The sequence below is a fragment of the Mirounga angustirostris genome, unplaced genomic scaffold (assembly GCF_029215605.1).
Source record: "Mirounga angustirostris isolate CCGP_5_RB_7025 unplaced genomic scaffold, mMirAng1.0.hap1 SCAF_3, whole genome shotgun sequence".
Classification (NCBI taxonomy): Eukaryota; Metazoa; Chordata; class Mammalia; order Carnivora; family Phocidae; genus Mirounga; species Mirounga angustirostris.
The window spans coordinates 11,775,316-11,794,273 of NW_026991711.1; the positions used below are offsets into that span (position 1 = coordinate 11,775,316).

At 35.1% G+C, this 18,958-nt stretch overlaps 1 protein-coding gene across 1 annotated transcript in view; it reads right to left on the minus strand.

Moving 5' to 3' along the window:
• The window catches only part of TM9SF2 (transmembrane 9 superfamily member 2), a 58,657-nt gene that overhangs the window by 27,789 nt on the left and 11,910 nt on the right, over nucleotides 1–18,958 (minus strand). The window contains exons 2-9 of the mRNA XM_045869656.3: nucleotides 17,800–17,867; nucleotides 15,600–15,693; nucleotides 10,230–10,357; nucleotides 5,992–6,121; nucleotides 4,806–4,930; nucleotides 2,924–3,035; nucleotides 1,567–1,646; nucleotides 690–798 (exon numbers count right to left, since the gene is read on the minus strand). Coding sequence (XP_045725612.1) covers nucleotides 690–798; nucleotides 1,567–1,646; nucleotides 2,924–3,035; nucleotides 4,806–4,930; nucleotides 5,992–6,121; nucleotides 10,230–10,357; nucleotides 15,600–15,693; nucleotides 17,800–17,867 — 846 coding nt within the window. The remainder of the gene's footprint in view (nucleotides 1–689; nucleotides 799–1,566; nucleotides 1,647–2,923; nucleotides 3,036–4,805; nucleotides 4,931–5,991; nucleotides 6,122–10,229; nucleotides 10,358–15,599; nucleotides 15,694–17,799; nucleotides 17,868–18,958) is intronic.

The following is an 18,958-nucleotide window of genomic DNA, read 5'->3' on the forward strand; positions in this document are numbered from 1 at the left end:
CAAATGCTAAAAAGCTTATAAACATTTGTATATTCTTTTCCTGATTAGGACAGAAAAGTTATGGGGAAAAGACTAAGAAGTCGGGGAAAAGAAAGCAATAAAATCTGAGTTTTTTGTATTCATTACAAGTCACTATGATTCTTGTGGAAATTTTATCAAAGAGCTGCTATACAATGAAAAAGTATAAAATGTATAACATACTTATGTAACTTTAAGTGTTTTGAGAATAAATGAGATTGGGACATTAAACTACTTTGAATATACCAAAAGGCTAAAATGATAAAATTCAGTGAAAATTAATTTTAAAAAGCTAAACATACACACAAATAAAAACTGCTTGGGAGTTATCCCACTCAACTTTGCTGTTTCACGAGTCGAGTGCAGGCTGGGAATGGAAAATCTGAGAGTTGACAGCATGTCCGTGAGAACAGGGGACAGACCTGGAGCTGGGCACCTACGCTCACTCCGCACCAATGCACTAACACAGATGGAGCTGTGAACAGTGCAGCTCTGAACGCTGGAGCGACTACAGTTCTAGAGAATACCAATTCTTAAGGATCACTTTCTTATTTGAAAAGGTGGATTCAGGATAACTTTTAAGAAGAAAGATTCTGTCTAAAGCCATTATTTCAACTTTTTCCAAAGAACTAAATAAAGACTATCCTTAGCAGGTCAAATGTTTCACTCACCGTAGAATCCATCTGATTATATCTGGCAATATCTTTATGCAGTGTCCGTAGCATAATCATAGCCACCATTCCAGACAAGAAGAGAACAATGACCAGGGAATTCATGATGCTGTAGAAATAAACACGTCAGGATTAATCTGCAGCTTAATTACCTTTTTAAAATATTTAATCAGTAACATTAAAACAGTATTGATCAAAATCGAACTTTGACCTAAAACCCAACAGATTCAATGAGCTTTGTTCTATTATGTGTCCTTCTAGGGGATACATAACTTTATATACTTATCATAATAATCTCATCATAATCTGTTGAGAACTAGAATTTTTTTTATGTGTGGTCAACATTATTAAATAAGTACTATGCCCAAATAAATGCAATACAAGCTGCAGGGATCAACAAAGGTCTGTATCCTCAAGAAATTTATGACAAACAAATTTACTCAGTAAGTTAATGAGTGTCAAAAGGTAGTCAACAAAGCAGAAAAAGGAAAGTGACGACACCACGAACAACTCTCCAGATAAAAATTGAGTCATGCTCTGAAGAGAATAATAATAATAATAAATAGTCGTAACATGAGCATAGCTTCTTCCACTTCAGGTAAGGTGCTCAAATGTTCTGTTTCATTCATTGTCCATTAATCCTCAGGGACAGTTTCGTGAGGCAGGTATTTCCAGATAAAGAAATGGGACTCTAAATAACTGGGTGACTCGCCTGACTCACGAACGGTGACCTGACCAGGACTGAACACAAGTCTATCCAATTCAAAAGCCCAGACTTCTGGAGATCTAGACAGGATTAGAGAATGAAGGAGATGTTCAAAGGGACAAAACACAGAGTAAGCCCAGAGCATAAAGTGGATTAACTCTGTACTCTTACCTAAACCACTGAATGTGGGTATGAGGCATAGATTCCAGAATATAGTCCCATCTGGATGCCCATCTGATGTTTTTATCTTCCTAGGGAGATAAAACAAAAGAAAACAAAACTCTTCAAATAAGCATTTGCTAAAAACAACAACAACAACAAAAAAAACAACCAACCAAAAAATAAATAAGCATTTGCTGACAAAATATATTAAGAATCCAAACATTTCCACTCATAGCCTGACCTCCCATTCAGTTAATGAATGTAATTTCTCATTATCATAACTTGGATTAGTCATGAGTTTCAGCAGTAAATAACAAATAATAAAAGAGTTCCTAAAAGTACCTAGTTATCTGTATTTTTTTGAAGTCTTGCTTTAAATTTTAACAAAAGTTTACTTTAGATATCAAAATTTAGAACTGTACTCACTAATTTTTTCAAAAAATTGAGTGGTATAACGTATTTTTTATTCTCTTTGATGCCATCTATGCTCATGAGACACTACAGTCATAACTGAGCATCTGGCAGGTGTCACCCACAATGAGCTCTTAATACCTAGAAAGAAATACATAGTATTCTTTGCCTTAGGTTTGCAAAATTACACACTACATGGGGGGAGAGTAAACATCACAACTATACTTGATCACCAAGACAGTTTATTAAAAACAGAGGTGGAGGGGCCTACGTAGCACAGCCGGTTAAGTGTCCAATTCCTGGTTTGGGCTCAGGTTGTGATCTCAGGGTGGTGAGATCGAGCCCTGCGTCGGGCTCTGCACTCAATGTGGAGTCTGCTTCTCTCCCTCTACCCACCTCCCTCTGACACGCACACTAAAGAATAATCTTTAAAAAAAAAAAAAAAGAAAAGAAAAAGAAGTAGAGGTGGAATAGTGCCTCAGATTCTCATAAAGTGAACTTGTACTTTCCTCCTAAGAAACTTCTCCACTAATGAAAACACTCCCTTGAATTCCCTAAGAACCTATATAAATCATCTACTATCAGGGAACACTCCATTAAAGTTTATACTAATTCAGACTTTAAAAGAATGTTGCTTTCCCAAATGCTTGTTACATAAATCTTGGACATTTTCATACCATTATCTATGCCTATTTTCTACATTTTGTCTTTTATGTATCTCTTATGACTTAACATTTAATCAGGTTCAATTCTCCAATTTACTATACTTCTCATTTAAATGGAGACTTAGTTTTGAGTGTGATTATGTTGCCTGGTGCACTGCCAAACTATTCCAAATCAGCTCACTAAAAGCTTATCTATGTGACAAGGTTAATCATTAATATTTTTAATTAGTTTAAGTAGTATGAATTTAAAATCAATTTCTGAGTTATACTAGAGATAAAAACAAACTCACCTGGAAGCTAACAGAGTAAGTATAGGCAATTTTGATCTCCCCAGAAGCCTTGTTACTTATATCCATGGGGGGTCCAGAGCAGTCCGGTTTATCTATATGGGTATGCTTGAAGCTGTGGAGGAAACATTTTGGCAAGATGCTGATAAAGTAGTTTTTAAAAATGGGGTAAAGACTATAGAGACTCTACATATTTTATAGTGCTACTACTGTAGTCAAAGGCAAAATTATTCCTGTCACATTTAATAGTACAAATATTTACTTCATATAAATAATGGACTTAGTTATAGGTATGTGTAAGAAATTATTATTCAAAATTAGAAACAAACTTTTGAAAGCACTATACTTGAAGGGCATTAAATATCTTTAAAAAAAGGGGGCACCTGGGTGGCTCAGTTGGTTAAGCGTCCAACTCTTGATTTCAGCTCGTCATGATGTTAGGGTCCTGAGATCAAGCCCTACATCTGGCTCCCTGCTCAGCATGGAGTCTGTCTCCCTCTCCCTCTGCTCCTCCCCCATCTCACGAGAGTGGGCTCTCTCTGAAATACATTTTCCAAAGTAAGTACCTTAAAAAAACAAAAATAAACACTGAGGGAGTTTAAATTAACTGCCATCTTATAATGGCATGCTTTTTTTTTTTTTTGAGAGTGCACACATGAGACGGGGGGAGGGGCAGAGAGAGACAGATTTTTTTTTTTTTTTAAAGATTTTATTTATTTTATTTTGAGAGAGAGTGTGCACGTGAGAGCAGGATGAGGAGGAGGGGGACAGAAAGAATCTCAAGCAGACTCAGCGCTGATCATGGAGCCCCACACAAAGCTGGATCCTACGACCCTGAGACCACGACTTGAGCTGAAATCAAGAGTTCCAGGCTCAACCAACTGAACCGCGCGGGCACCCCGGCATGCATTTCTTTACCAGCAGTGGCATGGGAAAAAGGCTAATTCAATGGTGAGGTGGAGGGGGGTGTGGGGAAATGTGAAAAAAAAAATGGAATACTCAATCAAAAAAAGACAAGTACTTTCATACTAAAAATACTGACAACTGGAAGAAATGCTCTTTCAGTGACTTCTCACACAATGGCATCTAACAGTGCGTGGAGATTTTAGAAATGATAGCACTCATCAGCGCATTTGAGGGGGCACCTGGCTGGCTCAGTCAGATGAGTGTAGGACTCTTGATCTCAGGGTTCTAAGTTCAAGCCCCATGTTGGGTATAGAGATTACTTAAAAAAATGAAATCTTAAAAAAAAAAAATCAGCTCATTTGGGCCTCTAATGAGAGGTCAAGTTGCAAAATATTAGAGGCAATGCTTTTCCACTATAAAAGAAAACACTGTCCCAACCACTCACATTCTCCACTCCAAGCTGACACGGCAAAGGTGTCAAAACTTCCTGATTAAAAAACAAAACAAAAAGGCACTTTGGCTTGACCACTTACCTTAACAGGAAAAAAAATATCTGTATGATTTCTCTGGACAACTCACAACTCAATAACCAATCACACTAAAGAGAGTTTTAGTAAAATCAATCCTGAAATGCCAGATTTTATGTCAGAATACTGATTAAAGAAAAAGTTAATTAGGCCCCAAATATTTATTCTTTGGGAATAATTTCACTTATATTTACTTACTTTTTAATTTCTTTTTATTTCTTTTCATTTTATTTTTTTAAGTAAGCTGTATGCCCAAAATGGGGCTTGAACTCATGCCCCTGAGATCAAGAGTTGCGTGCTCTACTGACAAAGCCAGCCATGTGCCCCCCTTTAAGTAACCTCTATATCCAACGTGGGGCTCCAACTCCCAACCTCAAGATCAAGAGCCACGTGCTCTTCCGGCTGAACCAGACAGGCACCCCCACATTTATTTACCTGTTTTGTATAGTTACCTTTTTGGTTCAAGTTTGGCAGCCACTAATCTTGCTCCCATGGACCCAGTTTCAACAACATGATAGTATATTTTGATGTCAACGTGGTTGAAGATGTAAAACGTATCTCTTTCATGGAATTCTGACTATGGAACAGAACTTAAAGGTAGAAAACTGGCTATACAAGAGTCAAAACAAAACTTTATAATGAGGCACAACAAGCAGGAAAATTTGAGCTTAGACAGAGTTTTAATCCTTCCCCATTAAAAAAATCTTTATGTTTTAAGCTTAAACTCTCTATAAGCCACAACTAATTGGCAGAGTACAAATTAGGTTTCTTTAATGCCTTAATTCTTACATAAAAGTAGGTACCTGTTAAAAAGAACACATCTAATATTTTCTATCTTTCCACTTACGATAAAACTAACAAAATACATTTTAAAATATTACATGTTATGAGCATGCTAGATCTTACACATTTCAACACTTTCCCTCCTTGGAAGTTTTATAACCAGACTAAACCAATAACTTAAATTATTTAAGTGTTTCTGGTCAACTCTCCCAGAAGCATTAGCCAATGTAACCAGTTTCACGATCAAGCTTATGCTAACTTCTACCATCAAGTCATATTAATTAAGAGATTAAACTTGATTGACCTGATTACACAACATTTAATATATATTCCCAATAATTTTAATACTTTCTATTATTAACATCTTCACTTTACTATCATTTTTAAATATAAAAGAATGGCCATAAAGGCATTTACCTTTTAAAAAAATAGGTGTAATACCAAACTTCTGCAATATAATATTTTATGGACTTAAATTTGTAATACAAACTTCATGAACTTATAATGAGGTCTTTCTGGTACTCCACTAATCTACTTTTAAAAATATATATGTAAGATTTATGAGTCTAACTTTTAATAGAGTCAGAACATACAAAGTCCCAGCCCTTAGCATAGTGCTTAGCATATAACAGACACTTTCAGTGAATACTGAACTAAATCTGAATTATTTTAGTTCTAGAATTAAATTTATACATTGTTAATCTGGCCTACGTTTAAGGTCTAAGTAGCTGTGCTTCAGAACATCTGAATTACACTCGTCCAATGACTATAACAAATTTTGTCCAGGTAAAGACTGAATCCTTCCATACCAAAAAAACATTTTTAAAAAAAGCACAGAGTTTTTCATGAACTTACATTAATAACACAGGCATCTTTTGCATGGCCTTTATCTGTAATATAACAGCCAATGGGAAATCCAGGATTACAGAACCTCTGACCATCTTCAACATCATAACACCATGTTACAGGCATATTATCCACAATCCTATGCACAGAAATAAGTCAAGTTAGAAATCGTCGAACATGACTAAGAAATGGTGCCCAGAGCTGTGTTACCACTTCATAAAATTTAAATGTCTATAAATGCCTTAAGATGTCAAAACTACAATAAAAGAATTTTGATAAGATGTGGTATATTTCATAAGTAACAGCATTATGTCAATATTTGATACACTACAGTGAAGAAAAAAATTTTATAGCTTCTTTGAAACTATAAATGTATATAGGAAAGGGAATTTTATAAATTAATTTACTGCAGTTGCTAATTTAACAATATCATTATCTAGATACATAAGTATAGTTTACCTTTAGCAAAATACTCAAAGCTCTAAGTTAGGTGCAAAGCAATGTATCTAGTTCCTTGGGAATAATCTGATGGAACAATATAGAAGCAAATGTCCTTTATTACTTGGTAATTCAATAAAAAGGAGAGGAACATAACTGCAAGATGGGAAAATATTTAACTTAAGGGCCAGGGGAAAAGAGTGAAAATTATAGTATTATCTATTAAAGCTGTGTAAATCCAACTTTTGTCTAAAAGAAATGCTGCTATAAAACTAGAGAAACAAAATTTAAAAGTTCTATAGTGAAAAAGAACTTAAGGGATAAAAATAAAGAATAAGTAAAGAATAAGGTTCTGTAGCATTGTCTAACTACATTAAAGTCCGAGCATGTGGTCCCTTATGCCAAGAGCACACTACAGGATACAAATTAAAAAAATTACTAAAAATATACTAGCTATATTACAGTCATAAGACAACACTCCAGGGCATGTTTTATTTGTTAATTAATGTATGCCTTAGGAAGTAGAATTATGATTCTATATGCACCCAAGGTATACATTAATGACCTAATAAAACATGTCTCGTCACATTTAAATGCTATTTAATAGTACCCAATATACCAAATTTTAGAATCACCTACACTATTAAGTTGCTTATTATTATAACCAGCAGGCCAGTAGTTCCCATGAAAAAGGCTATAAAATATTAGAAGCATAAAGCAATGCTACATAAAATAAATAATTCAGATTTTTTAGAGGCTTAAACAGTCAGTTAATTGCTTCAATTTTTTAGAGAATGAAGTTCAATCAATGAATATATACTAGCAATATATTAATTATAATATCTTTAAACTATCATAGTAGAGAAAGTACTACATAAAAATTATAGTGCTAGTTACAAAATGAGAAATTAAGGAGCAATTTAGACTTTTTAAAAGCAAGCATCCTAAACTTATCATTTATATGATGCCTTGACGCAATAACCTTTTCCTGGCAATAGGAAGCATTAAAAAACAAAACAAAAAACAAACAAAAAAACCCCAAACACTTGGAAATAAATGTAAGAAAATTTAAAGAATATAATTTTCAATTACTCCCTTGCTAATAAGTTGAGTAAATAAAAATTAAATTCTTTAAATTTTGCTAATAAGTTAGCGAGTTAGTTATTTGAATATACAACACCAAAAATACTAAAAATCTTATTTTCTATCTGATACAGTGAAAAAAAAAGGACTCAAAAGGATAAAGGTTGAATGACTGGCCCCGTTTTTTTGTTGTTTTTTTTAACCATCAAGGACTCCTTTCCATTATTTTCCTCTACCTTCCATGGACTCCATTTGAAACACTTCTATTAATGAAATCTCATCTATTTATAACTCATTTCCCCAATAAATTAAATTCCCAGAGTTTCTGATCACAATGGAATAACCCATGTTACCACAATGCATTCAGAAAATTGTAGCCAAAAGCAAAGGAACTTGGCATTTAAGTTACTCTCTGTAGTTTTAACAAGTGTACATTTACACTGCTAGGATTTTGAATTTTTGAAAACAGCATATCATTCCCCTCCCCTGCTAGCTTGCTGGGATCCAGGATTAGAACCCACTTGACTAAAATATCTTCAAAGACCCCTCTCCGTCCAATAAGCTATGAACCTAAAAAATTTAAATACTGTGGTAACTAGCTTTATAATACTACTTTTATAAATGAAATGTCACAAACATCTAGAAACTTGGCAAGATGTATAATTACAAACCATGCAGAGTAGAGTTGAAAGGAATTCAAATGTCTGGCGCTAAGATCAAAACATTAGTCATTCTCAAAAATCAAGAAGTAGCTTAGGTTATTGACATAGTAAGCCAAGATCCTCAAATTGTATTCTAACATTCCAAATAAGAATTTCAAGTATTCATCAATTTAGATGAGAAAATTAACTATTCTTAATTAACTCTATAATGCGTTGCTGTATTAGCTAATATTCAGTCATTCTAATCATTTGAAAGGTAATACGGTTAAAAATGTCATGGGGAAAACCCCAGCAAGTTTCAAGTTTTTTAGGCAGAATATAGTTTCACACCCATCAAAAATTATTGAGTCAATTTCATTATCAAATGCTTTCTAACTTCATAAACTCTTTTAAATGATTTATTCTTGTTATTATATGCATTTTTGCATCAAAATAGGACCTATATTAATTGTGTCATGAATCAGCTAAAAATATTTCTAAGTACTTTACCATAAGGAAACTATCGAAGGGGAGGTGTTTCTAGTACCTTTAGGAGCAAGCCTCTAAACAGTATTCTAAGAACAGAGGGTAGAAGAAATAGCTAAAAATAACCTGTAGGCCTGAAGAGCCATTCTTTCATTCCACCAACAAATGAGTAGTTGTTAGAGTAAATGGGGGTGGATGGGGCTAACGTGAAACTATAAGAACTGAGCCTTAGGTATCATTTTGAAGACCGTTAAAGAACAATCTGAAGCAAAGAAAAAGCACCAATTATTTATGAATAAACAAATGTACCCCAAGTTATACTGATTCAGCAATTACATGGTATTCTCACAGTAGCCTAGAAGAAAAAAGCTCTTGGCTTACTAGAAACCAAAGAAATAAGGAGATTTCAAGTTCCTATTTACACTGAGGGTCACATGAGGAAGAAGATGACACAAGTGTAATCAGGCAAGTTTCCTTCCTTATTCTAACAGTGCCCTGCTATGAGAAACTTGTTCCTGTATGGTTTAGCAGACTGAACCAGATTCTACCCATCTGGCCAATCAGAGTAAATCCCCCTAATCACAGACTAGTTCGTGGATGGGTAAGTGACCCAAGGCTGCCCCTCCCTAGGACTTTTTTGTTCTGTGTATATGGAAGGGAGAAGGGACAGAATGACAGGCTCCAAGCATAGTTTTGAACCATAGGATCTGGGCATGTCAAACTGAGATCAATGTTTCCTAACCTCCCTCAGTGTGGGCAAATGAGTCAATCTGAGATACTAATAGGACAAACATTCAAGAGGAAGTCCATGAAGACAGTCTTTCTGTTCACTACCTCCAACACCTTATACTTTTTTGAGGAGGCAAAACATTTGTAAGTTAGGACTCCACATAGCATAAAGGCATTTGTCAGCAAAATTATCTGGAAGAATAATAATGATTACACTTGAAAAGTTGGCTCCTTAGACCCTTTTCTAAATATTCCACATTTGAATTCTGTATAATGACTCAACACTACTTTTATTTTTTTGAGTCGATACTACTTTAGAAGCAAAAATAAAATAGGTTTACATGCTTTTTGATTACAACACAAACTGGTAAAGACCTAGTTAGTGTAACACCATGTGTATAAAATTAAAACAGGTTACTCAAAATTCAAGTGTTTTATTTGCAGTAGATGCTATTTATCAAACATCAAACATAGTTTAAGTTTGTTTTCCCATGGTCTCTTTCATGGCCTACAAGTATAAAATAACAGTATTTTTCTAGATGGCTGATCCAGGTCCTTTTCTCAAAGCATAAATATGCTCTTGTTAACTACATATGAAAAAGAAGGGTGCCCTAGGTACCAGGTCTATGTACCAAAAGAAGTACCAAATATTACAGTAATCTAAGCAGTTAAGAGATGATATTGTAAGCCATCAACCTTAGTAATCCTTGGCAAGTAGAAGTCATACTTCATGCTATTACTAGCAACAAAAAAGGGAAATCAACTGATTTGCTATGTTTTATAGAGTTAATGAAGTAATTTATACATTCAATGAAACAGGTGGCATCTAGGAAAGGAAAGTAACAAAAGTCTAAAATCTCCATGTCTTACCAGTGATGTTGATAATTCAGTAACATGCTTTTCTTCAAGAATTCTAACTTTTGTTTGTCTTCAGCTTTCTCTGTATGGTATGTTTTTGTACAGACAAGCTTGCAGGTCTCCTCCTTATTAAATGTGAACTGTATTAAAATAAAGTGAAAAGCAAGTTAAAAAATATCTAGGTCCTTCACACTTACGCCATGAGTAAAAGTACTAGTCTCCTTAAATTACTTCAATGCACTAATATTGATAATATTTTTAAATTTCTCATCGCTCAATCACATTTAAATTTTAGTCTTACTGTTTCTCTAAAAATTTAAATCAATTTTTCTTTTGATAAGTAATAGTTTTTATTTTTATTTTTGGTAATTTCAATCCACCCACCTTTTAAATGTAACTGAATCCGAGAAGGGGAAAAAAACTACATGCAGAACAAAATGGAACATCAGTCTTTCTAGTAATAAGCAGACAAGTTTCTATGTCCATATATTCATTTGATGGATATTTGTTAAGTGCCCCCTTGTGCCAGGTAAGAGAGATTCAGCAGTAGCAGACTATGATGATACAAGAAAAAGTCAGACTTGGATGTCTAAATCAGGGTAAACATGATTCTTTTTACTCACATTTGAAAAGGCTGTCAATTTTCAGGATTTTATTTAATAATAAAACTGAAACAGATAGTAATGGATAATTTAAAAGTTAAAAAACTAAGGATTCCTCCAATTTTGAAGTCTAGGACTTATTTCATGTGTGTAAAAATAATGGTATTCATAATGTAAGTTTACTTTATCAGGATCCATTTACGGCTTCATTTTAAAAATGTATTTCCTAGTTTTCTAAAGGCTACAATTTACTTTATAAACTAACTATAGTCCATAATTGTATACCATTCCATACACTCCAACTTTATTACAGGTGGTTAAAAAAAACCTGCATATGTTTCACTTTTAAGTGGTCCATTGTTTTGTACATTATTAAAACACCTGAACAGGTTTCTGTGCATCAGCTGACAAGCAAATGCTTTAAGGGTAGCCCACTGCTGCCACCTGTCAGCCAAGAGTTTAGTTTTGGTGCATTGCTACTTCTGTAAATGTAGCAATGTCTGTACAATTATTTAATATTCTTGACCTTATATGCATCTTGTAGGTACCTTTTTAAAGAGAGGAAAATGAAAAAAAAAGTACACATACTAAGGAATCAGAGGGATAGGTGTCAAATTTAAATTTAGCAGAGATAGATATTACTAGTTATATGGAAAGTGGCAAATCAATCCAATGCTTACCGGGTTTAGGCAAGTCAACTGTGTGTTCAATTGTGAAGGAAGACAGCAAAACCAGAGAGGATGTTTAATCATAATAATAAACATTTATTAACTCATGTAATCCTCCCAACTTTGAGGTAGTCTCCTTTTCTGAATCTTCATCTTGTGACCTAGTAACACCAAGTGCCCCAAGGCTCAATCCTTGGAATCCTTCTCTTACATTATCTATACCCACTCCCCCTTGGGGATCTCATCAATTCCTGGCTTTAAATACCATTTATACACTAATGATGATTCTCAAAGGTATAGATCTAGCCTGAGCCCCTCCTCCAAATTCCAGACACATATATTCAAGTGTTTATTTCACATCCTTAATTAGATGCCTCATTTCCCATTCCCCCCAAACCTGCTCTTCCCAGAGACTGTCCCATTCTAGAAAACAGAAAGTTCACATCCCACACCCCACATCCTATCCCTCAGCAAATTCTGTTGCGCTTACCCCACCTTCAAAATGTAACCAGTTTCTGAGATTTTGACCACTTCACAACACCTACCTGTCTACCCCATGGTCTGAGCTACTCTCAGGTCATACATATCTCAATGATTTTGAGATCCTCCTAACCGGTCTCCCCTCTTCTCTCCTTGCTCTCCCCTCCCATGGTCCATCCTCAACACAGCAGCCCTAGTTAGTGATCCTATCACAATCTAAGCCTAGTCAAAACCCTTCAGTGCTAACCATCTTGCTCAGATACACAGGCCAAAGTCTTTACAGTGGCCTATGAGTTACTATGTGATTTGTTCCCACTGCTTCTTTGCCCTCATTTCCTGCTATTCTCTATCTTGCTCATTTGCTCAAGTCACACCAACATTCTTCTGTACCTTGAGCACACCAGGCAAGCTGACACCTTAAGACCATTGCATTTGCTGCTTTCTTCACAGAGAACATTTTCCCAGATATTCACGTGGCTCACTCCCTTATTTGCTTCAGGTCTTTTGCTCAAATATCACCTTCTCAGCAAGACTTTCACTGGCCCATTTAAAATTGCCAATTCTCCATCCACCTTCCCTGATATATTTTTTGATAGTTTTTCCATCAGCAACTGATACACTATGTATTTTAGTAATTCATTTTGTTTCCTTCTCCTCATCAGAATATAAGATCCACGAGGGCAGAGATTTTTGTCTCTGGTCTCTGCTGTATGCCACACCTACCACAATGCCTGGCACAAACGTGTTAACTAAGTAAATGAATGAATATGATTGGTTAGATTTGGGATGAAATGTGGCTCCAGCTTCATATAACACACACAACCTGGCACTGCTGTTTTTCCGACCTCAAAAGAATTCATAAATACAAGATAGCAAAGCACCTTTGGGGTTTTGTTTTGTTTCTGGTTTTTACTATTGTTTTTACTGCAGATCTAAAATAAGGCAAAATTCAGTGAAAATAAAGGACAAAGAATCAATACTGAATCAATACTGAAAAATATGGGTCTGGGTGCCTGGGTGGCTCAGTTGGTTAAGCGACTGCCTTCGGCTCAGGTCATGATCCTGGAGTCCTGGGATCGAGTCCCACATTGAGCAGGGAGCCTGCTTCTCCCTCTGACCCTCTCCCCTCTCATGCTGTTTCTCACTCTCTCTCTCTAATAAATAAAACCTTTTTTTAAAAAAAATATGGGTCAATACATTTATGGCTGGCTTGGACAAGTCTAATCTCTCAGCCCCATATTTCTGTTTGCCTATATGCCTTGGTCTTAAGAAATGCCTGCTCTGTCACTTTAAGGTTGGGACTTAAAGATTTAATCTTGATCCTAAAAAATTCTAGGAAACCCATAGAAAATAGGAGATGTACATCTTTCTTCATTTTGAAGCACTCCTGCTCTCCTATTTTACCTCAACTCCTGATTCACAGTTAAATCTGCAAAGTAGTAGGCCTAAAAGAAGGGTCCTTTGTATAAGTAAGGCTGTCTTTCCCTGTAAATAAATATACCCTGGATGGAAGCCTACCATGGAAGTAATTTGCCTTTAAATTCTACCCCAAAGGGACAAAACTTCTCTCCAGGGCTTTGAATATTTTATTGGTCTTCCCTCTGTTTATCTGCAATCTGCTATGGGCTGTCTACTGCAAGAAACTCCTGCTGTCCCTCAAGTTCACTGAAGATGTTATTGATACTCTTCTCTTCCATCATTTCTCAAGGTGAAGGCATCACTGAACAGAATGTTGGGGCTGAGACACCACAGGAATATCTTAAGTTGATTGTATAATTTAATAAATCTGCCTGAAAATCACCCTCTCCTATAAAAGCAATGCAATAACTTCCAAAGTAATCTTTCAAAATATCACATCAGGGAGTGATACACAATTAAGATGATAGGTAATTAATATGTTTGCCCTGTTCAGTAACACCCATGTTTATACGCTTTGAGTGCCTTTTCTCCCCAGTAACTTAATCCCATATGCCTTCAAATCGGTCTTTGAAAATAAAAAAAATTTTTTCAATTAAAGTTTTTATTTATTTATTTGAGTGACAGCGAGTGAGAGAGAAAGTGAGGGAGAGAGAAAGAAAGCAAGAGCGAGAGAGAGAGAGAGAGTACAAGCAGGGTGAGGGGCAGAGAGAGAAGCAGACTGCCTGCAGGGAGCCCAATGTGGGACCATGACCTAAGCCCAAGGCAAATGCTTAACCAAATGAGCCACCCAGGCACCCGTCTTTGAAAAAAATTTTAAATTACTGGTATCTTTAGGGTAGAAAATTTTAAATTGCAGTATTTTAAGAGGACTTATGGTTGAAAACTGTAAACTTGTACAATTATGTGGATTAAACTAGCAAACTCTGTGTCTTTTCCCCAGTGCTTCACAGTGCAGTACAGTGCTAGAGGGACTAAGATGGGTAGTGGGACCACTCTAGGTGTGCGGATTTGCTGGACAGATGCTCGGTGCAATGAAGTGCCAAGAAAAATAGATGGCAGTGTTTAGTGAGAAAGCAGAGAAGGCAGCTAACCATAGGGTCTAAGTCACAGAAGACAAGGATGAGACTCTGCGGGAAGGATTAGGCTGGGGAATAAAATTTGGGAGTCAAGTTACAGCGATTAAAACAAATGTGTTCATGCAGACAGATCCCAAAGTAGAGAGTTAAAGGAAAAATGCACAGTGCAGAATAATATGTTAAACCATAAATAAGTAAATCTAATTTTATTTATATGTGCTTGTAAGTGCATGGAAAATTTCAGGAAAGATTAACAAAAAACTGTGATGTGAAACTGGGGGAAAGATAGTCTTGCTTTTCACTTTATTCTATACCATTTAAGTTTTTATATGGCGGTACACTGTTATTATAAACAAGTTTAATTTTTGTAAAAGAGAGTGATTATTATTCTTTGTGTAGCAGGAGAGCAGATATAAAATGAAGAGGGGCAGACCTGTACCCCGAAACAAACAATACATTATATGTTAATTAAAAAAAATGAACAGGAGACTGTGCAACGTGGAAGGAAAACAGGCTTAAGTGTTAAGAGATTTAAAAGGTAGAATAATTCTGGATGATGATGAAGTACATATATTGAAGAGAATCTCTCATATTGTGCTGAATTTGGTTTAACTGATGTCCTAAAAATGTACTGAGAACATTCCAAACATACTTTCAATGGTCAAAATAGAAAGGTTAGCTTTCCCAAAACCCAATGGGGGAGCCCAAGTAGTGCTGTATTTGCTAAGAGGCAATATATATAATACGTATGAATACTGTTCCCAAAGGGGGGAAGGAAATGAGGAGCTGCTGGGCCACTTTTCATGACTGAAGGCTGGGTTTCTGGTCCCTCTGAAGGTGAGGTAGGGTGTTGGAGTACTATTCTTATCATTTATAATACTGGTATATGAATGTGCATTAAGACAAACTTATCCATGACATATCGTGAGGAGAGGGATCCTTCCAAACTATGAGTTTAAAAAATTATTTCCAGAGGTAAAAGAGAAATGAAATCCTCCTTAGCTATGAGAGCTAAGTTATCTCAGGCTTTTCTGTAGGAAAAAAAGAAGGGAAAAAAAACAAAGAAAGAAAAAACAAAGGAATGAAAGAAAGAGAAAGAAGCAACTAAATAACTTCTATATAACACTGAATACAAACCTTATATGGTGAAGGTTCAATTCTTTCCCCGAATAATACCTGACCAAGATTTTCAGATGGGCGTTTTCCTTCTGATGCTTGGCAAAAATCAAACCTGGGGTGGGGAGAGGGGGAAGAGTATTTAAGCTTTTACAAATAAAAGGAAACAATGAAATATCAAACCCCTAGCCAATCTAGAGGGCAGAGTAAGTACTGATATTCCAATAGCTCTAGTCAAAGAATAAGAAAGTTATACTCCAAGTCCCATGTACATTTCCCCCCCAAAAAACCAAAACATCAGAAAATTAGGCCTGAGAATACTTTGATGTCTAACTATCTTTTTGAAGATGTAAATTATAGAATTTAAAAAATTGACACATTATTTTTGTTCATTCCAATGATAAAATTATTTACATCCTTATTTTTCAAGTGAATTTTGCTAACTTATCTCCTTTTGTTGTAACTTCCTAATCCAAAGTTTTACATAATAATGACATTTCAGGAAGATGTGTCAAAGTTCCCTGGGTTTCTGCCTCATCCCGATACACTGGCCAACACATCCCAACATGAGAAGCATGGCGAGACAGACCCTAGAGAACATGAAACTGTGGAGAAGCCATAATCAGTCAGTGCAAGCTTCTCCGTAATTCCCTTGTATTATTAACCAGATTTTAATAAAATTTTCTTTAAACATTACAGCCAAATTTCAGCTTTGCTACAGAAGATTAAAGAACAGTTCCGTGTTCATTTTGGAATGATATGGGAGTACTTGAGACCCATGCAGTGATGGCTACAGATTAGATTACTAAGAGAAAGATGAATCTCAGGTAATAAAAAACTGGGGCTGGGAAATCCTCAAATGAAGACTTTCCATGTACTGGATGTAAGAGATCACTGAGTTTTCCCAGGAATATCCACAAAGAATAAGGAGATACATTTATTTAACAAAACAAAAGAAACAAAAACTAGAGCATTTATGTCTCTAATAGTTACATAAATGATGGTCCATGCATTCATGAATGTTATACTCTCTTCTTATACATATTTAGGCATATGGATTCTTATAGGATAGTCTTACTTTTTGGTGTGTGCTTTTCTCTACAGAAAACACATATTTTCTTTTAAAACTTTTAGATACCACAGAAACTTAGAAGCCAACTAAAATTTAAGAACTATGCTTTATACTTAATATGGTATATAGTGGTCAAATGAATAAAGCAAATTTAGGCAGCATTTTTCATAATATCAAAAAATGAAAATAACCAAATGTTCATAGACAAAGAATTAGTGAAACAAATCATACATGACTCTACACAATCTCTACAAAGAAATAATAAACAGGGGCACTTGGCTGGCTCAGTTGGTAGAGCATGAGACTCTTGATCTCTCCTCAGGGTCCTGAGTTCAAGCCCCACACTGGGTGATAGCTTACTTTAAAAAAAAAAAAAAAAGAAAGAAAGAAAAAAGAGGGGCACCTGGGTGGCACAGTTGGTTAAGTGTCTGACTCCTGGTTTTGGCTCAGGTCACAGTCTCAGGGTTGTGGGATCAAGCCCCGTGTCAGGCTCCACACTCAGCACAAAGTCTGCTTGGGATTCTCTCTCCCTTTCCCTCTGCCCCTCCCACTCATGCTCATGCTCTCTCTAAAAGAAATAAATAAATCTTAAAAAAAAAAAAAAAAGAAAGAAAAGAAAGAATAAACAGCTACAAAAAAGACTAAGGTAACTATAGCTGTGTATTAACATGGAAAGATGCCCACAATAAACCTAGTGAGAAAAAAGTGCAAAACCACTTTTTATTTAAAACAAAAATGTATAGATGTGGTTAGGTACATTAAAATATGCAGAGAAAAAATGTGGAGGAGCAGAAAACAAAGCAATTGTTTCTGGGGATTATGTGGGATATAAGAATTTTATTTAAAACTGTGTGGGGTTTTTTATAATTAAAAAATTTAAAGAAAACACAATGCCTTTTTGTCCACTCAGATAAAAAAGGAAATCCATTGTTTCAGTTGGTGCTTCTACTGTATTGAAAAAAGATCACATTTCACATTTTAACTCTACTTTGGAAATAATGAATACCCCTTAAAAAATGTTTCCAGGCCTTATACATGTTTAAAATACATATGAATTCATCCATAACTGTGAAGAAAACAAATATTTAAAAGTACAAAATTCTGATGAGTCAATACAATTTTATATAAAAACCAAGCTGAAAAACTTACGCCGTATATTCATAAGGAAGAACAGATTCCACTGAATCAAGCCTGTTCACGAATAGTTCTATTTCAGCCTGATGAAGAAACACAGAATTAGAATATAAACAAATAGAGATCAAACCTTAAGTCATGCTTAGAACTGAAAAAGAATTTGACATGTTTGAAATGTAGAATTTTATGATATTTAAACATTTCTCCTATAAATCCATTCACTGAGTAGACTTATATGCAATTAAATTACAACAAAATATTTTTAAGAGTTGCAAATACCTCCAATAATTTTTTTTAAGATTTATTTACTTGAGAGAGAAAGAGAGAGAGAGAAGGTGAGTGTGTGTGAACAGGGGAGGGGCAGGAGAGAATCATTAAGCAGACTCCTCACTGAGTGCGGAGCCCCATGCAGGGATCAGTCTCACAACCCATGAGATCATTACCTGAGCTGAAACCAAGATTCGGAACCTTAACTGACTGAGCCACCCAGGGGCCACTCCTTTTTTTTCCCCCCCAAACATTTATTTATTCATTTATTTACTTATTTATTTATTATTTTAGAGAGAGAGAGAAGTGTATGAGGATTAAATGAGTTAACATTTATAAAGAACTCCAGTGACTAAAACAAGAAGTGCTATATATTTGTTAAATGAATAAAAACAAATGAATTTAATGATATTCAGAATAGGGAATGCCTAAACTACACTGCTCATCTGCTAAAATAAATGCTCACCCAATATTCCTGATATACAGTATAAGATAAGACACTAGCCTCTATATACAGTAGTGAGAACAGTATCATGTGCAATCCCTAAAATTGTAAGCAAATGAAATTACTCAATGGTAACACAGCCTCAAACATATACAAAAAATTAAACTGTCTCTGTGCATAAAATATTCTTTGTCATTAGTCATTTTAGCTAAAAAGATAATGAGACACGACATTTAGGCATTACAGAATGCTTGAATAATTAACACAAATATAAGTAACTGCTGTGAAGGCAAAATTCCCAGTTGATGGCTTACTCTGCCAAAATAATTTTCACTAATTATAAGGGGTCAATACTGCTATGAAGACACTTCAGAATCTAAACACCCTATTTAATATATCTTCATGAAGATTGAAAGGTTTCTAAAAAGATGATCCAGTTCACATCTCTAGATTTCTTTCTAG